This window comes from Pleurodeles waltl, chromosome 8 (genome assembly GCF_031143425.1).
Source record: "Pleurodeles waltl isolate 20211129_DDA chromosome 8, aPleWal1.hap1.20221129, whole genome shotgun sequence".
In the NCBI taxonomy this organism is placed as follows: domain Eukaryota; kingdom Metazoa; phylum Chordata; class Amphibia; order Caudata; family Salamandridae; genus Pleurodeles; species Pleurodeles waltl.
This window is the reverse complement of record NC_090447.1, coordinates 1493202607-1493225672: the sequence shown is the minus strand read 5'-3', so window position 1 is coordinate 1493225672 and position 23066 is coordinate 1493202607. Positions and strand designations below refer to the sequence as shown.

Sequence of the window (23066 nt, the reverse complement as noted above, 5' to 3'; positions counted from 1 at the left end):
CTGCTGGCAACCATGCCTCATGCACTGTGGTGATCGCTGGTGGTACCCTTGCATATGGCAGCCACTAGTGTAATATTGTCTGATGTGGACACTGTTACTTTACTAATAATATTAGTAGCTCTTAGTAAGTTTAATTGAACATGAGTTGCTCTCATTACAGAAAAGGTTGGAGACCCCTGTAGATAGATAGATAGATAGATAGATAGATAGATAGATAGATAGATAGATAGATAGATAGATAGATAGATAGATAGATAGATAGATAGATAGATAGATAACCCCTATGCTGTTACCTCATGGTCATAATGTGTCCGTTGGCACAGAAGCAGGCGAGACAGACACAGTTGCACATGATCACCACATCCGCGCGCAGGATGAAGGAAGTCTCGGTGATGTTGTGCACATACAGGCAGGTCTGAGAAGGCAGGGAGAAGACTTTGGCTTGTTTTTCGGAGCACACAATGGCAAACTGATTGTCTCCCATGTCTTGGGAGGAGGATGGTGAGAAGGTGACGAGTTTCCTTTTCCGCGTCTTCTCGCCCTCGTCTGCGCAGTTTGGGTCCCTCCACACCTCATAGGGTGGGTGTATCAAACCACCTACACAGTCCAGGAAAGAAAAGGCCAGCACGGCTCCTTTCAGCATCAGCACCGTACCTGTTGCAAGAAAAACATAGTAATTTAGTTCAATAATTGCCCTCATTCCAGCTCCAGGGGAAGGCCAACACAACCTGGTCAATTTCGACGGCCACTACAAATTTCCAGCTGCAAATTAAGGAGCATTAACCAAAGGTTATGGATGAAATCGCTGTGACCTTCCATTAAAGCATTTCAAAGGAACATTAGGGGACCCCTCTTTTCCATTCAAGGTGCCTCTTTTTCCTTCCTTTGTACACAGGCGCAGTTAAAAGGAGAGGCGTGGGGAATCAGCGATTAAGGATACAAAGAGGTCATAGAAGCTCACTGTGCAATCCTCCTAAAGCCGACACAATCACTCTCTGTTACTTACGTAAATCAGAATAAAAAAAACAACTGGTCACACACGTCTTTGAAACATTTGTGGCTGGGTCATGGCATCAAGATATAGAACTTTAGATGACTACCAGGTACTGCCTGTGGATGACAAAGGCTTCCGCTGCTTACAGTAACTCTTGACTACACGTTTGTCCTTCTCATCACGAGGACCCAGGGTGGTCACTGCACAGTTTTGACTGCAGCTTTATGCATCCTTTGGGAATGTGCACTGGCTAAAGAATGCACAGCTGTGCACCTCTACACTTTCTGTTACCTGCCAACATATTCTGATAACACTACTGTACCCTTCGGGTGGTCTTTTCCTGATCACCAGGGTCCCGGATAACTCCTACCACTCAGACCTTAGGTAGTGGTGTAATATAGGACTGGTAGGTAATACATGTTTTGTGTTCTAGTGCAGTGGTTCCAACCTTTTGACTTCTGTGGACCTCCACTTTAGCATTACTGGTTCCAGGGACCCCCAATGAATCATTATTAGAATCCGGGGACCCCCCAGTGAGTCTTATTGGAAGCCCGGGACCCTGGCCTAAATAATGTCGATGAGATGAAATGCAAAACAATACACAAAAATATAGTAACACGCAATCATCAAACACATACACAATTAACACATTTGATTTAATTTGAAAACTAAATAAAAAATCTAAACATTTTAATAGTAAGATTGGACCTTTTCTAAAATCAATTGAAGCCACACATTGTCCACACTATGGGGCAGATTTAGGGAAAGTGGCACTGAACCTAGTGCAGCACCACTTTCCTTGCGCCCCTTAGTGCCCTCCTACCACCACCATGTGTGCGCTGTATCTAGGATACAGCGCACCACAACGTAGGGTAGGGGGCAAAAGCGTTAAAAAAAAATTACACTATTGATGTACTGTTCAGGGTAAGTAAAGTTTGGCGCTAACCCTGAACAGTAGACAGGGGCCCATTGTAAACAATGGTGTGCCCCTTTTTAACGCCTGCTCTGAGCAAGTGTTAAAAATGGCCAAAAATATGACGCAAAAAAATCTCGTAGATTTCTTTGTACCTTTTTTCGGCCCCCCTGACGGGGGAGCAGGCATAATGTAGTGCAATGGGTTACAAAGTGGTGCAATGCATGCATTGCACCACTTTGTAAATGTTGCGTGGGGAAAAGGCCACCTTAGCGTAAAGAAAATGACACTAAAGTGGCGCTTGGCCCTCTTAAATCTGGACCTATATTCTGTTTGATGCAGCTGCACCGCTCTTACGAATCAATCTGAGGATACTAATTTAATTTATATCCTCCAGTTCAAATTCCTTGACATTTACAGTATGTTTTACAATTTTCAAGTGTACATTTAGCCTCGTTATTTGCACACACTTTATTAATCAGTTATAGTTAATTTTCCAAACATCACAGACCCCTTGAGGAGGCTTCGTGGATCCCCACGGGTCCCCGGACCACAGGTTGGGAACCACTAATCTACATCATTATGACCACTTGGTTGCCATTCAGGATCCTATCACGAGCTGGAGAAGCGACATCCCCGCACGAGATACCTCTCCGCCCAATTATAGCTGGGCGGATGTTCATAAAGCTGGCTTCGGCAGCACCATTTTACCAGCCAGGGAGTCCTCCTGGTAAAATCGGTCTAGGCTTGGGTTGCAAGTGTAGACCGGACCCGTCCGGCTCCCTCTAAGAGACAAAGGGAGCATGGCCAATGCTCCACCTTCTCTTCCAAACTCTCCCTACCCACCAGACCTGCACCGGGCCCACACCCACATTTACCATTTTCAAAGAACAGGTGGTAAATGTAAGTGTTAATCCCCAAGGAATTGGGGGTCCCATGCAGAATTCTGCTCCAAAAAACATGACCCGTACACTTTTCGTAAGATTCCTTTCCATTAGCGGTGCGCAAAAATTATTATTGCTCTGCCAGGAAAATTTTGTGAACGTGACTTGGACATTTCAAATTTTGAGCAAAATTGACAGAGGCTTTTATTGGCGCGTGTGCAGTGCTCCACACCTCTGCGCTGCGCCTGCGGGCCTCTTTAATAGTAAGTAAATCCACACAGTGCTTTGTGTCCTACAAAGAACGTTAGTAAATATTCCTCTTAGACACTTTTCTAAACTTGCCGAGGCTGTGCACCCTCCATGACAAAAACAACTTTCTGCCGGAGAACGGCAAGTTGTTGCCATCAAATTTACTTTTCTCGGAAACAAAGTAAACATTTGTTTTTAAAAATCTTTTAAAAAATCTGTGTTGTAGAAAACTTTTTTTTTAAAAATCTGGAAGTTGGTAATGTCTAACTATGTCAACTTCATACAACTCCATTTCCATGATGCTATTGTTTGTGCTTTCTGCCCCCTAAAATATTCTGAGAACACGGTTTGTGCTGGTAATTAAGAAATAAAGAAATACAAAAATGCTTCGTCAAATAAAAGACAGATGCTAGGAAATAGAAAAAGTTTTTGAAAGAAAATATGACCAATCCTACTCTGGTGAGCAAAGGATAAGAATAATTTCAAATAACAGTACGACAAACACTGGTCATTACTACAAGAAAATACGATTACCTGAAGCACATTGGAAACACCTCTGCATCGCAGTAGGAATTCTATAAAATTACTGATGGATTCAGGATTCTCTCTCACGTTGGCATGTGATGCAATATATCAGTACTGACATGGGAAAATCCAACTTACCCACTCTGATGTCCAAGATGAACTTACCCCTCACCCACCCAATGTTATGTACATTGGTTGATAGGAAGCATTCACCTCCAATGTCCAAAACTGCTAGCCGTGCAGTCCCAGCCTACAAGCCTCAGGATCTGTGTGTTCTTATCTGGGCACCAGTGTTTTGCTCTTGTTGCAACTAGGAATTTACTTCTAGACTCATAATTTAAGATGCTTGTAATTCACCCACCATAGCTAATCATCATTTTCTTCTCAATTAAATCAGCATAAAAATGGACAACGATAGTGCCTTCATAATAGAACCTGCAGTCCCTCTTCTAAGGAAGTGCACTTATCAGCCATGGCCTACAATCCTCACAACACAAATCTCTTTTCCATCCAAGCCGGTGAGTCGGCTGCATCTGCTGGTGGCTGGTCTCACAGGACTCGCATCTCAAGGCCGCATCCATCCTGCCACCCTCACACGCCAACAAAACAAGACCCGAGAAAGCACAGGAACCACAAGATGGAGAGAAAGGGGAAAGGAGGGCTGGCTCATTTCCCCTCTGCTTGAGGTACTTCCACTCACTCCCCTCTCACCAAGTCACCTCTGCTTGCTCCCTACGGGAGTGATGATCTCCTGCTTGCCCGTCTCCCTGGGCTACCTGTTGTTCTCTTGCTTAACCTTGCACCAGGTAGCCTGATCCTTTTCTGTTGGACCCCTGCTGCACTTTGACTTTCCATTTCCCCTCCCTCCCACTGCCACTTCCGCCCAACCTCACACAAAACTGCAAGTGGTGCTCCAGTCTGCTGTTCCCTTCTCCCGGGAAAACCAATTGGGAGCAGAAGCACAGCCACGCGAGGGAGGTGGAAGGCAGCCTAGCGCACCAGTAAGAGTCACGACAGCCACTCAAAGTACGTTTGACAAAAGATGATGCTGTGTGTGTGCATGCCGGTAGCTGGCACACTGAAGTATGTGTGTGCGTGTGCAGGCACATCCATGCCTGCAAAGGCGTGACTCGGAGAACAGAGGAACCAGTCCAAGTGAATAAGTGTAATATGTACTCTAGTGTAAAGCCTTAGTCGACACTCTTTCCAAAACCTAGGCCACGCAGGGTATTGAGCATGCATGGGCTTTGGAAAGAAGGCTGGGCAAGGCGAAAACAACTGCAATAAATCTACTTTACTTTATACCATTCTTTTATCACATATTCTAATCTGTTTTTCAATTTCAGTACATTCCCATGAACCTCCAAATTACATTTATGACATGAATGATGGGGATGAAAATTGTAAGACCAGTAGGTTGACAAGGGGTGCTGTGAGTTTTCAGGCACTGGAGGGGAGCAGATACAGATTATTCAACAATCTACAGAACATGCAGCAGTAAATGCTCTTACCACTCGGAGACACCATAACGGGCTCGGATTGCCTCAGCTCCTCTGTAGTAGGTATGTTCAGAGTGATTATTAACACCATACCCAGGCTCGTCCCGACCCACAGGCACGGGGATGCCACTGCATCATTCTTTCGTGCAAACGACTCCATGAAGTAAAGCGCAGTGATGGCTTCCTTCGACTCCTTGTCTATGCTGGAGACGCTGGAGCTACGCGAGCGACTGAAGGAATTTTCGCGGCTTTCTGTGGTAATAGAGGAAAAGCATACAGCAAAACGAACTTCTGGTAATTTTAACAAACATAAACATATCCTTCACCTCAGCAAAGTACTCAACCACGTTCTTACTCACTCCTTCAACATTATTTGCACTCATATCTTATGCACCATTACTCCTTCAAAACAAACCTGATTCACAAAGTCATATACGTTGTACTGAAACGCCTTGATCCTGGAGTGCACAGTTATTTTTTTTAAATACAGAACATAAATTTCCACTTTTAAATGATTTAGCTGTACCTAATAGTATAACTATATGGTGCAATATTGTACACATTATGGGTTTGTGCAAATCTACCAACTCATAAATGTGTGGGAAGTCACAAACCATTCCACGATCCATTCTCACTCAGAAAACATTCTATTTAATCCTTCCTAGGGCTGTAGTAAATCCATTTTACAGGTGACAATAGGAAAGGAAACCCTCAAAATTGGTGTGAGTACAGAGGAGAATATTCCCCAGTGGGGAAAAGAACAATTTAACTAAAGCAAAGGTATTTTCATATTACAAACGGCAGTAGTGGTATGATAATCGCACCTATCCTATAGGCAAAAAGTAGTAGTGGGCAATGTAGAATTCAGCAAGAGAAACAAAAACTGCCAGCGTTATGCGTATTGAAGCCCTACTAACCTAGGCGAATGCAGTCTGTGGCGCCCATGGGATCCACCGAGCCTATAAAACAAGAAATACCAAACACACTCTGTACACCCTGCCCCAATATAAGTATCAAAATCCAAATAGTGAGGATGCGTAGGCACCAGATAACGTCTGAATCCTTTATTACTATGTAGCGTAATCAAAATCTTCCAAGTTTAGCAGTTTCTTTCCACAACAGCAGATGTGTTTCGTCACATCTGTGACTTTTTCAAGGCTGTGAAAGTACATAACAAAAAATGAAAAAATTATGCATTGTAAACTCCAATGGATGAGAGGGGTCAAACTTGATAATGTATGCGTGCATTACCAAAATGTGAAAACATTTTTAAAAATTAGCATATTGAATATTGGGGCTCTATTCTTCACTCTTGTCAAGGTGTCGTTGGAGATATTGTGACTTTCTCTCCTCTTTTCTTTTTCGATTTTTTTGAAGTTTTTTCCTCATTTTAGTTTTGCTTGCGTAAATTATCAAGTTTGATCCCTGTCATCCATTGGCGTTTACAACACATGATTTTTTTATATATACTTTCACAGCCTTGAAAAAGTCACGGATGTGACGAAACACATGCCGGCTGTTACGGAAAGAAGCTGCTAATCATATCATGTTGTTCACAGCGCTTGTGTGATATCAAGCGCTATATCAAACAGGTTACTAATAGGATTTCTTGAATATTTTAACTAAAGCTTTCAGTTAGCCACAGCTAACATTACAACCCTCTCTCTTCTCCTGTACCCGGGCAAGTGCATTACCCACACTGAGTTACAGAAAGAAGGTTAGGGTGAAATAATCTGCCCCCAGAAGTGACTAAAATGGTTCTCAATTGCACCACCCGGAGGCCTATCATTTACATTGCCTCAAACAAGCCAACCTTTATCAACAAATGAATAATTTCACACACTTCTGCAGATGAATTTAAAACCACATTTTTGGATACAAGATGCTTCCAGGTGATCACAAAGACTACTATAAGTTTAGTAACTATATTATTTACACCCATTGAACAGCACATTGCCTTTGTGACACCCTTATTAGCCTAAAATATCCTCTACCACAATATTGTGTAGGTGAGTATATATAGATAAGTATGTCTTTCTATTTTTATATATATATCTATATATATATATATATATATATATATATATAGTTATGTACACACAGACAACATATATCTCTTCAAGGTGTGCAGATGAATAGTAAATGTGTTCTTACCTTCACAGTATTGTGGTACTTTGTGGATATTCGCCTACTTAATATTCTGGCACAAGACCTGCACTGGAGATGGCTGGAGTCAGGTGTGCAAGAAAAAGGGACCCCCCCCAGGGGATGCTGCTGCAACCCTAACCAAGACAGATGTAGTGGAGAAGGTAAGATGGCATCCATGGAAGAAGTGAGAGGGTCACATCCTCGATATGCTATATGTGCAAGAACTTTTCCCGCTATATATTCTGATGAAAGACGACCTAGTCACTTTAAGAAGTCCCATACCATCTAGAAGAGGGTGTTAGCCAACTAAGCCTTCCGAATTAGGGAGAAAGGCTCACGATGGAGGGCTAACTGCAGAATGAAGACTTTCCTTTGACACTACGGCCTTTTTTTATTGATTTTTGGCGTAAGGCAGCATCACAAGTCTTCTTGCTGCAGTGCCCTACGCCAAAGTGAAAGGGCAGGAGTGCACCATATTTATGCAATACGGCGCATTCCTGTCCTTTCCCTCTGCGCTGGCACCATTTTGGTAGCCTAGTGGCAATGCAGGTATCCTTGCACCATGGTGCAAGGGTGCATCTGTTGCATGCAGGATTGTTCTTGTGCAGGAAGGGGCACTTTCCTGCGCAAAAACAATCCAGAGAGCGGTTTTCCTCTTTCTATGTACACACACGTAAAGAGGAAAAAATGAGGAGAAATAAAAATATTTCTCCTTGTTATGCCTCGCCTCAGGAGGCATAAGCTTTTGGCACTTCCTCAGATTTACGTGATTATGAGAATTTGGGTCAGCGTCAAAATTAATTGGTGTTATGTGGGAAAACCCACTGCAAACCCCATAGAATACCTCCCTGGCACAGAGTAAGGCAACGCAGCGACTTGCGCTGCTTTGTCTTACTCCATATCTATAAGCGAATTCAAAGCCATGCAAAGTGACTTTGCGAAGCATTATAGATATGGTTGAGAGGTTTGTGCTCCAGTGGCGCAAACCTCTCATAAATAAGCCTGCATAGGTCCCACTTGTTCAGCAATTTGATTTGTCAGTTTGCGGGGAGAGTAGAATCAGGCCCAAGAAGTGTATCTGCCTAACAGGCCCAGAAGTAAAACCTTAAAATAGCAGCAGCATCTTGCTGAATGTAAGCTAGGGAACAGGTTGAACAAAACATTTCTATCATCTGGTTAAAGGTGGGCTTCCCATGGAGTGCCCTGCGTGAATACCAGACCAGTAACCTTGGCAGAAGAGATGTTTTTACAATCTACCAACTGGCACCCACCTGAAAAGGAACAGATCCAGTCTCAGGTGAACCAGAGTTACCACAAACCATGACATGGTATAGAGGGGGGGGTTTCTCCCCCTGCCCCTTTATGTAGAACGTCAGCTATAATGTCGGTGAGGATCTGAATCAATGTCACCGAAGGAGAAAGCAGAAGTCCTGGAGTATCACTCCCAGTTCCTTAAACTGACATGCATTTTACACTTGTTATAACCGGACAACCCAATGTTGGGATGCAGTTTTAAGGTGTATGCAGTATGTGTTTGTGTGTTAGTATGGAATAACTAGCAGTAGTTTTCAGTAGAAAAGCGTGGGACGAGTTACTGCTTCCACACTTTTCGATGTGGGACTATTTAAGCATTATAGTCTGCTGCTGAGGGCAATAACGGTTGTTAAAGATCCCAAACCTAAGTTATAGGCACATTCGCAGGCAAGGCCCTATAAAGAGGGTGAGGGCCTTTAACAACCGTTATAGAAGGCTATAATAACATTCCATCCACTCAGGGCAGAACGTTCTAAATTAAAAAGGGAGAAGCAGATAGGCAGGGCTCTAAAAATCCACTGGACCACTCCCATTGGCGAGTCTTATTCGATCAGGTCAAACTATTTTTGATACTTACTCCTCCCTTCTGGCGAGTTGACACTGAACAGGTGTTCTGTTCAGTTGAAAACTGGAGGGGCAATAAAAGATGCTTCTTATGTCACATTTGCTCTGTGTTGACAGAGGTCAAAATCCGTTTTTCTTACAATTAATTTTCCTTCTCTGATTGCAGAGTTCCAGGACTTTGTAAGGTGAACTGTGTGACCTGCTGCTTAGAATGTAAATTGAAAGGATACAGGGTGCAAGTTTTTCCTAACACACAACATTTAAATTACTGTCAACAGAGCAAACATTTCAAAATATATTTCAGTAGTTGTGAAAGGCCTTTTTTATATTTCTGTGTGATGAAAAAATATTTTAATAGGATGAAAACAAATCAAAATACTTTACATGTTAATATACAAATGATGCTTTCTGAAACCTAATTTTCACAGATTGTTAATACACTATATAGTTTCATCAGTAAAGCTGCAAGTTAATGGAGAGGTTTTTGGACATTTCTTGGAAAGTTACTGTATGTAGATGACAATATGTTACCACATCATGGTTTAGTAATATATTTATTAAATCTGAGTGTTTAAAAAATCTTAGAAACACTCCTGCTCTGATGGCAATGTTGTCAGTAAACTAAAAGAAGTCCTAGGATATGTGGGCTAGACCTCATGGATATGTGGGCTAGATTCTTGTGATGCATGCAGCAAACTTTAGTCTACTTAATCAAACAAAAGAGTTTTTTTGTAATGCAGAAATGCTGAGCTCACATATTTGAAGGTGCAATCATATGTGAGAATTAAGAAAAAGGCGACTCTGTAAACTATTTGCCTAGGATCACACAATTTGAGAACCGTTTACGGGTCAAGTACAGTACAGTTAGGTCGAGTAGATTATTTAAGTTACTCGACCTGCAGGTCTAGTAACATTTTTATGGTTTTTCGAGCCCTGGACAAGCACTGGAATGTTGGAGCAGAAGGTTTGCACCAGCCATTATTGGCCATGAGCCACTCCATTGTCTAAACACGTTGGAATGCTGGAGCAGGAGTTCTGAATTAGCCCTGATCCACTATGTTGTCTTCAGTAAAGCTCCCAACATTTCAGGGTTCTAACACAGCATCATAGCCTGCTGCTGAGGCTATACGGTTCTTAAACGCTCTGAAGCCGAGCTATAGGCCTGAGCCTATAGGCATGAAGCTTTATTTTAAAAACAAATTTATAGAAGATTGCAGTAAAAAGAAGGAAATACAGAGCAAACGGTAAGATTATACAAAATTTAGAAAGAGTAAATAAAATCATAAACTTGATTTTTCTTTAAACTTTATTTTATTTCAACATTGTTTTTCTGATACAAGTCATTGCAATTGAGAAGAAAAAGATTACATTACATGAACACTGCACACAAACAGTGTCTGGTCAGGAGGAATAGTACAGGTACTGCATAATAGCACAAGAGTACAATCTGAGGCTGTGGAACTGCACATGGAGGCAAGAGGTGCTAGGTCAGGAGACACTCTGGCCTCATTATGAGTTTGGTGGGAAGTGGATGCCGCTCGCCAAACTCGCGCGTCAGGAACACCGCCAGTTCGGTATTCCATCCGCTGGCCCTATTATGAGTTTCCCTCTGGCACAGCGGGAAGCTACCCACAACATTGACGCCGGTTCGTAATAGAGCCGGTGGCAATGCTGCGGTGTGTTGGGTGCGACAGCACCCGGCATGCTTTTCACTGCCTGTAAATCAGGCAGTGAAAAGCGCGATGGGGCTACCCATGGGGGCCCCTGCACTGCCCATGCCAAATGCATGGGCAGTGCAGGGGTCCCCGTCGCCCCGTCTCCACCAGCCTTAGCCTGGCAGTGGAACCAAAAGCTGGCGGACACGGGGTCGTAATCCCAAGGGCAGCTCTGCCAGCAGTGCTGCCCTGGCGGATTCAGACCGCCGGCACCACCAGGCAGTTGGCTGTCACAAATTTGGGGGTGTCGGGGGTCCGACCGTGGTGCTTTCGCCACGGTCGTAATGTGGAGGCCAGACTGCCACCGCAAGTCTGGCAGTCCTAGGACCGCCAGACTGGTAATGAGGGCCTCAGTCTGTTTAATTCCTCAGTGTCTGTGAATGGCACCGCTGCCCACCTGTCAAGGGACCCAACAGCATTCTCAGGGCTCAGTTACAATGATCTGGGTTCAATCAAGCTTCAATTGGTTTAATATGTATAATTCCAAAAGTTGCCAAATATGCCTCAACCTGGATTTTGGGGGCAACAGTTCCATGCAAAAGTCCAACTGTACATTACAAAATGTTAGGGTGGTAAGCCAGTGCTTGAATTCAGGGGCCCTTCTTCAGCTTCAACTACTGGCCACTTGCCTCTTTGCCAACAAGAAGGCCAAAGCCATGAATTTCCTGTGTGGTGCCCACATCTCTTTAGCATGACCTAGGAGGACAGCCACTGAATCCAGTTGTATCACATCATCAATCATTAGGGAGATCCCAGAAGTGACTTTTCCCCAATGAACAAATACATGAGGACAGGACCACACTAGGTGCAGAAACCCAGTTCCAGAGGTCCTGCATCTAATGTGACAGTCCTCTGCGTGGAGTCCAAATTTATGTAGTCGTGTAGGGGTGTAGTACGTATTACAAGAATGTATGGTTTGTGGCCCTGAGTGGCTGTATGAATCAGGAGTAAAGCAACACAGTGCAAATCATTGCTTTACTCTACCGTGGAAAGGCATTCCATGGACACTGCGTGGGTGTTTCCACACAACTCCCATGGTTGTTGATGCATTCCTGGATTTACCAGATTTGGTAGACCTGGGAATGCACCAAAAAGATATGTCTTCTCAGGGGAGGAAAATGAGGAGAAATATCTTTATTTCTCCTTGATACTTACTCTCTCTATGTGTGCTGCATCCTACAGCACACATAGAAAGAACAATATGGCTCTCAGGATTGTTTTTGTGCAAGAAGATTTACCTTGCTGCACAAAAACAATCCTGGATGTAATGCAGGCATGCTTCCACCATGGTGCAAGGGTGCCTGCATTGGCGCTAGGCAGCCCATGTGCGCTAACGCAAGGAAAGGACAGGAATGCATGTATTGCAATACATAAGGTACATTCCTGTCCTTTCTCTGTAATACAGCGCAAAAAGGCGACTTACTGCGCTGCGTTGTGTTACAAACTCATAAATAGGCCTCTGAATTGTTTTTAAAATGCTAAAGAGCACCAGAGGCAAGATGCTTGTCCAAAACGTGGAAGTGTAGCGGGACAGAAATGGGACTTGCCAAGCAAAATAATGATCTTGGCCCTTGCCTGCACTGAGACATTTTGATGAATGTGTTTCCCTGCCAGTGCAAGCCCTGAATACAACACGTGGCTTCCGCTGTCCTTGTTTAGCTTATGGCGAGACAGCCTAGCTTGGAAACTGATGGTGACATGATGGATAGCAGGTGGTGTGCTCCAGGCTGTGAAAGGGACTCTTACCCTGCAGTTCGCTCACTTAACAAAATGCTTGGCCCAGTACCACCAGCACAGAAGGACTCGCAGTACATCTTGTGAAGACATTGTGGTATAGGTGGAAAAACAGAGGAGACAAGCTTTGCAAATGATCACTCAAGTGTTTTTGTTAAAATGTTGACAAGACACTCCTGTCGTTATAGTCTCCAGGCTCTATTGTGTCAGCGTGAAGGCAGGCACAGCATATGAAACAAGAGGTGCATGATATAACATGCCATCGTAAAACATAGTGTGTGACCAATCCTCATATTTCTGGATATAAGACTTATGTCTTGTCCATAATCCAGTAGGTACCTGACCATAAATCAGCCATCAGCAACCGAACAGATCTCCCACATACTGCTGGCCAATCAGAGGACGCTAAACTAGCTCAGAACTGCAGGTCCCAACTAGCTACACAATATGGCCGCTTCTTTACATCTCACAATGATGTTCAGATACGCCTGGGAGTACAACACATATTTGTGTTCCTTTTCTGGGGGTGTAGGAGGGAAGTAATAGCATGTTTGTATACTAGTAGGAGCTGCATAACCTTGTGGATTGCACACGTATACATTTTACACCTGCATGATCCTAAGATAGCATTTCCTCATTTTCCTGAGGGCATGGCCTCACACCCCAAGCCTCTGCTCCTTCTGTATTACAGACAGGGGAACAAGAAAAAAGGGGCCCACAGGAGGTGCACTGATTGTGCACCACATGTCATGTAGTACACAGTCAATCAGCCCTCAAAAGCATAGGGTCCTAGGGTACCAGTGGCACCTGCCTCCAAGAGAGAACCCCCCCCCCCTTTGCATTAAAAGGTGGGTTGCGCGGAGGATAAAACTGTTTTGCAATGCTGCGATCTCGCAAAACCAGGCATGTTTGCAGCTATATGGGATGACATCGCATTTTGGATGTAAAATGGTGCACAGTCTGTATTTCTGCGCAGTGTTAAATAGCATGGCCCCTTGAGCGCATTCTGCAATTTTAGTAAGTAGTCTGATCAGCCTAGTTTATAGTGTTTGGATAGTCCAGGCTGGATTGCACACGATTAATCACTGCCTATATCTAATGTGGGTACACAAAGTAACATCTTCTGTATATGAGGGTACACAAAATGAGGACACAACTGTTGAAGAATCGAAGCTGTATTTAGCTACACTTGGCGCCTGGGTTTAAGGACTCCAAAAGTCTTTAGTACACTGAGGGATGTGGGGTGTAAGCCCAAAGCTGTGGATCTTGCTAGGTTCAAGTAAGAAGTGAGATTTGCTTAGGAAAAGGAGCTCACAGATTCTTCTCAGGATGCAAGAAATGATTGTCAAGAAAACCCTTTCTACATATGCGGCTTGAATGTTGGGGAGAACACAATTGGAAAAGTCTCCTGGTATAACTACTTAAAAAATGGTGTTGGACCCTGCCCTTTTTGCGGGGTAACCCTCAGATGTTTGCCTTCTGTTGATGATATTGGTTTTGTTGGCCCTAGGACTGACTGTCCTCTCTTCCTAAAACATGGTACAATTGGCAAATGCCTGATTGGTACATTAAATTTACATGAAGGTCCCTAGTAAATGACACTAATTGTACCCAGGGCCTGTAAATTAAGTGCTACTTGGGGGCAGCAGACTCATTGTGCCACCCACTAAAGTAGCCTTTTAAACATGCATTAGGCTTGCCACTGAAGCCTGTAGCGTAGTGTCAAACTGCCATTTTGACCTGGCAAAATAAACTTTTTTTTAGACCTAAACCTTCCTTTTAATACTCAAAAGAAAGTCCAAAAGGGCATGGTCCATAATATGGCCCATACTATTAAAAAGTAGGCCATGTCTGGTTAAAGTTTACATGTCTTGGCAGTGGAAAACATCTAAAGTAATTTTTCCTTGTTGTAAAGCCTAGCCTTCCCATTAACTAACACAGGGTTAACTTATTACATTTAATAAGTGCTAAGTTTAGATTGGGAGCAGGTAAAAAAACGTGCTGTTCACATTCAAATGAATTGTAACTTAAAATCTTCTTTCATGGTAAAGTAGGATTTTAAGTTATAATTCTGAAAATGCCACTTTTAGAAAGTTGGCATTTTCTTGTCCTTAAGAACTGTGCCTTTCTGACAGTGTCCTGGGTCACATGACAGTGAATGGCTCTGCCGCAGACAGTGACACAAAGGGGGCTTAGGTGTGGACAGGATGGGCCATCTTGGCAAGGTGACTGGGGAGTCTGCACCCAGCCTCACATACACATCACAGGACTTTGCCTACGGCACACACAAAGGAACCTGAAACCAGGCCTGCTCTGACTTTTATCACCACAGCTAGTTTGAAGCTTTGACTAGGGGAAGAACTTTACATAACCAGTTTTAGAGAGTTAGAGAGGTAGTACCCCCCAAGCAAAGGCTAGCACTAGATATAAATATTGGACATCCATAGCCACTCACCAGAGCACTCCTGGCCCTGCGAAAGATTCAGAAAAAGGCCTGCCCTGCTGCTAGCGGACTACTCTAATGATTGAAGAACTGCCTTGCTTTCTGAGAAGGAAGATGGGACCTGTTTGCTTTCATCCCAGGCCACCCAGACTGACTCCAAGGGTCAGTTGGCTGAGCTGCTGTGTGAGCTACAGGGACACAGTAAACGTCTGTGGCCTCCCTACAACTGCCCAACTGACCTGCTGCAACTGGACCTGCCTTGACCTCCAACTGGACCTGCCTGAGTCCTGTTGGTGGCCTCTGCTGGAATACGTCTTGAGCCCCAAAATGTGCCCCCAGATCCTGGACCCTTGTCAGGCATCAGTGGGAGTTCCTTCTAAGAGAAAAGGTGAAAATCCTTAAGTTTAGTCTCCTCGCAACCAGGAACAGGACAGCTGACAGTGAAACGACTCTACCTGCGACAGTCACCAATGCGAAGCTCTGGTGAAGCCTGCTTATCGCACCATTGACTGCCCACAATGACCAGCAATGCGAGATCTGCACTTCGCGCTACAGCAATGACAGTCCATGATGACTGGCAACAGGAAGCTACAGCAACCGTCTGCAACATTCCACCGGCTTTTCGCACTACAGCAATGGCTGTCTGCAATGCCTTGCCTGCTTTTCCCCCTACAACGACAACCATTCATGATGCTCATTATCTTCCTCCTGGTTTCCTCCAACGTGAACGGAACTCTTTGCATCAGACTTTAGAAGGTAACTTTTTAGCATGGCTAGCCTGGTCCCTGTGTCCGACCCGCACTCAATCTTGTTCAGCCTGAACTTGTGACTTCCTTTCAGTCTAGTGCGACCAGATGGCCACTGGTCATTTTGTGCTTTTAGGCACTATTTTTAGCAAAACATTATAAAATGAATATTTCTGGTTCTACTGATTGGATTTTTGTCTTTCTGGTATCATTTTATTTACTAAAATGTATCCCATTGTTCTAAATTGGTTTGGGATGTTTCTTGTGTTGTGTGCTGCATAACTATTTTATACATAAGCTCTAAGTTCAGCCTGACTGCTTTTGTGACAAGCTAGTAGATGGTTAAGCACAGGCTAATTTAGTGAATTTTGTGGTTCACCCTGACAAGGATTGTTGTTACTGCCTGAATGGGGCTGTGACCCTCTCAACTAATTACCACATTTTTTTACAATTGAATAGAAAGGGGTTGGGGCAGACCTACTAACGTTCTTGCATGTGTGCTTGGGTGGTGAAATGTGAAACAAAACATAGTCCCTATTTAGTATAAATTATAAAGTCCTGCGCAACACAAAATTGCTTTGCACCGCATGAACACCCAAACAAACATTAGTAAATCTACTGTGCCATTTACTGTACTTAAAATCAGTGCATCTAATATTAACTACAGTCTAAGGATGTATTTGCATGAAGATGGCTTGGCCCTCAATTCAGACTGTTTTTAAGGGTATAAAAACAAAATTCCTTCCCACTCTCTGGTACACACATGAAGTGGTCTCTGGTCCATTGGCCACTTAGAGGCATATTTATGAAAAAGTGGCGCATCAGAGCTGATGCGCCACTTTTTCTGCCCTCCCTACTGGCATCTAACGACACCATGTGTGTGCCGTATTTGTGATACGGTGCACCATAGCGCACGTCAGGAAACGTTTGATGCTAGTTTGGCGCTCTGCAGGATAAGCACCAAACACTTGGACGCTAATCCTGCAGAGTTAAAGGAGGCCCATTGAAAACAATGGGAGCCTCATTTTAATGCCTGCCTTAGGCAGGCGTTAAAGTTTACGCTGAAAATGGCGCAGTGGAATGTCATAGATTCCACTCTGCAAATTTTCTTGGCGTCCTAACACCGGAACGCTCCCCCCTTGCATACATTATACCTTACGCAGGCATAATGTGGCACTAGGGTTTACAAAGTGGTGCAATGCAGGCATTGCGCCACTTGGTAAATATGGCGCAGCGTTTTTGCCAACCTAATGCCACATTAGTGTCATAAAAATTAAGCTACAGTGGCGCAAGGGCCTTCATAAATATGGCCCTTAGCTTGCCCTTCACCAGTGGTTACTATTCAGGTTGGTGTTATAACTACCATGGGCAGTCAAACAAGTGTGATTCAGTCTTGAACTGGGCTTTTGGGCAATCTCTTGCTGCAAATTCCAACTTGCCAAATACTGTTTGAGAATGAATCGCTGAACGATTTAGATCACTTTCTGGAACAAGGGTTTATAATATTGGGAGTTTAAGAGGAAGGTGAAGAGGGACTTTTGCTTAATTTCCTGCACACATGTTCTCAAATTGTTTATCAATGGAAGCCATTCAGCGCATCTAGCAGATTTCTGTGATAGAGGAAAACTATCAGTCTATCTAACTATTCCTATTGTGCAGCATATTCACAATAAAAATGTGCATGTGCAGCTTTTGTGATTCCCTTCAATTAATCTAGGCAAGGTTGAGCTGCCTATAAAGCAATGACTTAATTGGTGTACTAAGAGAGTCCTTTGCCTCTCATGCCTCTCAGTGCTTTTGTCCAGACAGTCTTGGGTCTGTAGCAGGGTGTCAAAGACAGGGGCGACTGGTAGCCTCAGAAAGAGGTGGGGTAAGAGGAGTGCCCCATCGCTTCCCAAAAACTTAAATTAAACAATCCCTCCCTCCAAAACTCAAAAAAACATAACTACCAACTTCATCACTACACTTACCTACACAACACATTCCTAATAAATAAAATTGTACTTAGTGGCGCGTTCCGCCTCCTTCTTGGTGTTCCTTTGCCATCTGATGAACTAAGGATGATTCCCTAAACAATCCAGATGCTTCTCTTATGCTGCTAACTAGCATGAGAGAAGTGCCTGGTTTGGATGGAGTGACTTGGCTGAACGCTGCTTGAGGCCCTGGAGGCCTGTGCTTAGTCTCCACCAAGTTGTTTTAAGAGAGCTTCAAAGGGTGCATGTTACTTTGGCCAGCCAAAGTGACATGCGCAATTTGGAGCGTAGATTCAAGCCACTGCTCCAATCCTCAGTAGAGGACACGCCCAGCATGTCTCCTTGCTCGGGAGCAGGCTAGCGGCAGAGGCATCGACTGGTGAAAAATAAAGTGGCAATGAAATCATTTAATTGCTATTTTTCACATTTAGCGTGCCTCGGAGGGTTAGGTAACGCTCCCCCGCCCTAATGAAGAAACTGCCGCTGGTCGAATAACAGAAGAATCCACAGCTCACCGCTTAATATCGATCTAATGTACAGATGATCTTGAGGCTTGTCAAGTATGTTTGTGGCACTTTTCAATTAGTAAATTCTCTCAAGAGATCTGTGCATCATGTTTTACTGAATTTGACTGTATTATAAGGATGGCATTAACCATTATTTTAGTTTCAATATTTTAGAGGCCATTCATGTTTTAATGTTCTTTATTGGTTTTTAATACACACCAATACATTTTTTCCAATTCTCCACTCCATAAATTACAACTTTTTTTTAAAAACGTAGCACTTACTGCTACAGCTTTGCCATTTTAAAGTGCAGTAGATGAGAGGTGTTGAGTGTTTCACTTTCAGACGGTGTTTACTATATACCGGTCATATCTCTAGGAAGACGAAGGGCCTGCTGTGATTTCAGAAGCTGGCTCTGATTCTTGCAAAGCGATATATAACCATGGTTTGGGAATTAGAGGCCGCCCCCCCCATCTGAGCCATGGGTGAGCTGAATTGCGCAAGTGGGCTGTGGCTGAGCTGGCGGTTCATAGGATATTACGCATGGGGGAAGAGGAGAGGTCCCCCCAGGCCAAAATAGTTCACTACTTAGAGAAGTTAGAGGCGATCTCAGAAGACCACCCTCAGTGAAAGCACTTGTACCCAAACTAGGGAGCTGTGCAAAGGTGGCCGTACGACCATTAGCCTCAGAGGTGCGCCCTGGCAGTCGGTCAATAGCAAGATGAGTGCTTGCTGACGAGCAATGTCAGTGTCACTATAGCAGAGAAGGTCCTGGTGAGACGTCGAGCACAGGGCTCGGGGGGCACTGAGCTGGGTGCACACACACACACACACGGGTTAGATCTGTTGATTCTTTTGCATTGTTCATGCGGAAACAAGGATATGTGTGTTGTTTTTGCCTTATGTCTTGGTTTGACTCATATGCCTACCACACATGCTTTATGTTTTGCCTGCTCGGCTCTCTCGCTCCTCCATGGATGCCCGGGAGGTGCCTGATGCCATTATGTTGGATATTTTTATGGCTGAGCATGAACAATGCATGTCTGACTACCCCTTCTCAGACCAGGGCTGTTGGTATTGTAATTGGTATGTGGATTTCATATACGTGCCAAAGTTCAATAAACATATATATATTTTTTTTAAGTGTGTCAGTTCCAGAATGGGCCTTTTTTGATTTTGTTTCCAAAAGCTAAACATTTTTGGAGCCAAAAGCAACATGCTGACTCTCCAGTTATGGTGCTTAGCACAAATTACAGTCTGCACATTCTGATTCTGTAGACAGGTATCAACAGGGCAGATTTTAGCCTTGGTGGTGCCTGGTGGAACAACCTTTGTTGGCAAACCTCCAATGACCTTTTTCTTCACGGATTCCCTCACTACCAACCACCAATGGCTCCTCTCATCTCTACTTAGCCCCTCGCTCACATTTGTTTATATTACAGTGCTAACCATACCAGTATAGGCTACCACAGTGCTTTGTTTCACAAACATGTTATAGAATCAAGGAGTCATGCAAGCGTGTAGATCAATGTACAGGAAATGTTTCTTAAGACAGTGAGGACTACAGCGTGTAGAAGTCACATGCAATCCATTCTGGTAGGTGCTATATGTTAACAATGCTTGGTTTGGAGAAACGAAGAAGCAGATGAACTATGTTTTTACGAAATGCAGCAAAAAACATTGCTTTGCTATGTCGCGTGAGGAGGGAGTGCAATGACTCCATGGGCCTGATATATCAACATAAGTAACTGCAATTTTCCAATTGGGCTTCTAACCAAATCACAATTTGGAAATCAAATTCCTAATGTATGACAGTTTTATGTTTAAAATAGCAATTCCTAATGGGTCGCATATCAACCCACTTCATGAATACTAATGAGTTAATTGTCAATAGGAATCGCAGCCATCACAGGGATGGTGCCCTCCTGAGGTCAACATATCACCATGTCTGTGATTGCTTTTCTAAAGGTAACCCATTTTCCTCAAAGGAAAATGGTATGTGTTTCAAAAAGAAAAGAAAACATTTAGGTTTCTTTTTTAGGGTCGAGCCTGCGTTGCATGCGCTTGTGCATGCATATCACAGCGAGACGCTTTAGTTATTAGAAAAGGGCTCGGAGCCCTGTCGACGTCACGTCAGTGTTTTTCATTGGTTCGTGGGCTTGCCTAGTAAAATCTGCTTGCTTTCATTAGTTGAAGGCATGCATACGTTATGCCTTTTCCGGTGGCTAGCTCTCCTCGAGCGCATCGACCAAGTACAGAAAACGTGCGAGGCTCGCTTTTTTCTGTCGGATCGTGGACTACTTTTTCTCTATTTTCCTAGCACGATTTCACTTGGCAGAAGTCGAGTGCTTTACACAGTTAATTTCACTTTTTCAGGTTACGTACATAAAAGCACTTTTGCCGATAGATGAAAAGTCGGGTTAGGAGTTTACAACGCGATCAGCTCTAACATGAGCAAACGCAAGACCTGTTGCATTGCAAATGCTTGTTTTAATAGTAGCCAATAGTCCCACCTCCTAATATTTTTTTTATCATTCTCAAAGGGGGGTGAGGGTCCCATGGCGCCCCCCTCCCTATTTGTTAACACCAAGTTCAAATTGATGGTAAAGTAATACTATTTTGTGAATGCAATTTAGCCATAAAATACGAATACATACCACTGCAATTTTTGGAAGAGACGCCCTAATCAGACCGCTTCCAAATACCGAATCAGTATTGGGTCGCGAATTGCGATTCAGTAGTTAAGGAATTGCAGTTTACCTTTGTACATTGAAAAATGCTTTTTTGCTATCAGGCCATTTCTGACCTCAAAAACGCTATGTACGTCTGGCCCCATGTCTACTAAGCTACGGTGCTATTACACTCTCGCTCAGTAGTGGCATACGTTAGGCTGGACTGCACGAATGCAAGCTCCCTTACGCCATGGTGCAAGGGTGTGAGCGTGATGTCAAGGATAGGTTTTATACTGGAAGGGTACATTAAAATTGTAAGCTTTGACAAAGTTTAACGCTTTACTACTTTGTATATGTGCTGTACAGTGTAGCACACATGCAAAGCTAGAAAGGTTTGAAGAAAAGAATTCTTTTGTCCAAATGTTTTTGATGAAAATCCCTTTCTATCAAAGTTAATGGATACGGATTAGTGTTAAAATCCACGGGTGAGTGCAAGGGAATATCATGTAGCACCCATAGTATGCCTCCTTGTCTTAAATTAGCACATAGTGTTGCTTCGTGTTACTTTAGGGCTACTGTCAAACACGATTTAGGATTTGCACTGGAAAGTAAGCCCCAAAACAACACTTTGCACCACTTTAGCTTCACTTTTCTGATGCAAACCAGGCACAACGTGTTAGTAAATGTGCCTCATAAACTCAGGATCTGAAACAAAAGACAAAGATTGGACTTTCATAATAATAATAACATTGCATTACTTACTACCCAAAACGAATCATTTTTAGCAATCTTTTCATAACGAAAGATTGAGGGGATAACTCAATAACGGGTTAAATCTATGCCTTTCAATTTGCATGCAGTGCTTTGATGCCATTTCATAATGAAATGCGCTACATTAGTAGGACAGTAACTTATGAACTCCAAGTAACAAAAAGATCACTGTGACAAAAGCAACATCTCACTGAGCTACCTACATAAATACTAATCTGTGATCTGCATTTCACACGTTGTTCTTTGCAGTGGGAGCATTCAATCTATATGCTACTTTTTCATGAGTCAAAACTGTGACTAGACAAATTGCAGATCTCTCTAACAAGTGCATTAACCACCAGAGTTATCATGCTTGTGAAAGTATCCCCTAAAATATGGCACCTCCACAAAGATCTCTCCAGGCTGCTTCTATATTACCTTAGCCAGTCATGCAGAGCGAGACCTCTCAATCTTGGTGTCTGGTGGGAGGGCACCATTTGTATCGCCCTAAAGACGGCACTGGGTATCAGTTAGGATTTAAGGTAGAGATTTACTACTTTTTGACCATCACTACAATACACATTTATTACAGATATCTAGCCAATGTCTAAAGATGTCCCTCCTCCCACCAAAGGACCATAAGAAGACACCCACTCCCTCTCGGGCAATAATCCACACATTTACTATTTGGTACAAACCTATGCAATAAGGAACAAATAGAGCATTCTTAATTTTTTTTCATAACACAACCTGTCCCTCTCATTATTATGTGTAAAAACTAATTTCTGGGAAAACTTCAGAGAAGAAATCCTGAGCCCTCCCCTGATGTTTATTCATGGAAATATTCAGGGTTTTTACTTTCAAGAAGAGCTTTCATTTATGGTTATGAAACTAGCTACCCAATGGGATTGTTTTAAAAATGGAATAATATCTTAATATCATAACATGCTATTGTGCTGTCAGTTACACACATCTACAGACTATGATAAATTGATCCAGTTGATTGATCCATTGATTTGTGTTGAATTTACTTTATCCCTCTTCGCTCTAACTCAGTGGTCTTAACCTTTTTACTTCTGCGGACCCCCACTGAATCACTATTGGATGCTGGGACATAAGCTATTTTTATGACTGGATCCTCAAAAAAAACGCAAAACTACAGAAACAAGTTTATGTCATGCAAATAATTAATTATTTTATTTAATTCGCAAACAAACACATGTAAAAAAGGTCGAAGCTTTAACGGGAAGTTTGGAGCCTTTTCAATTGTTGTTTTATTTATAGAAGACAAACTTTTATGCTACATTTTGTTTTTTTTGCTCCTAATGGATCCTTTCTTTTTGTTGGAGTATTCTTGTGCTTCCATTGAGGCCACAACCTCCATAATTCTGTTTGCTGTACTTATGTTGCTCCCATGAATCAAATTAAAGGTACTGA

General features: G+C 43.1%; 1 protein-coding gene across 5 annotated transcripts in view; it reads right to left on the bottom strand.

The window, feature by feature from the left end:
• The window catches only part of STXBP5L (syntaxin binding protein 5L), a 1301131-nt gene that overhangs the window by 48260 nt on the left and 1229805 nt on the right, over positions 1 to 23066 (bottom strand). For all 5 annotated transcript variants that reach the window (XM_069202705.1, XM_069202706.1, XM_069202709.1 and 2 more), the window contains 2 exons: positions 5077 to 5316; positions 294 to 654 (listed from right to left, as the gene is read on the bottom strand). In XM_069202705.1, the coding sequence (XP_069058806.1) occupies positions 294 to 654; positions 5077 to 5316 (601 nt within the window). The remainder of the gene's footprint in view (positions 1 to 293; positions 655 to 5076; positions 5317 to 23066) is intronic.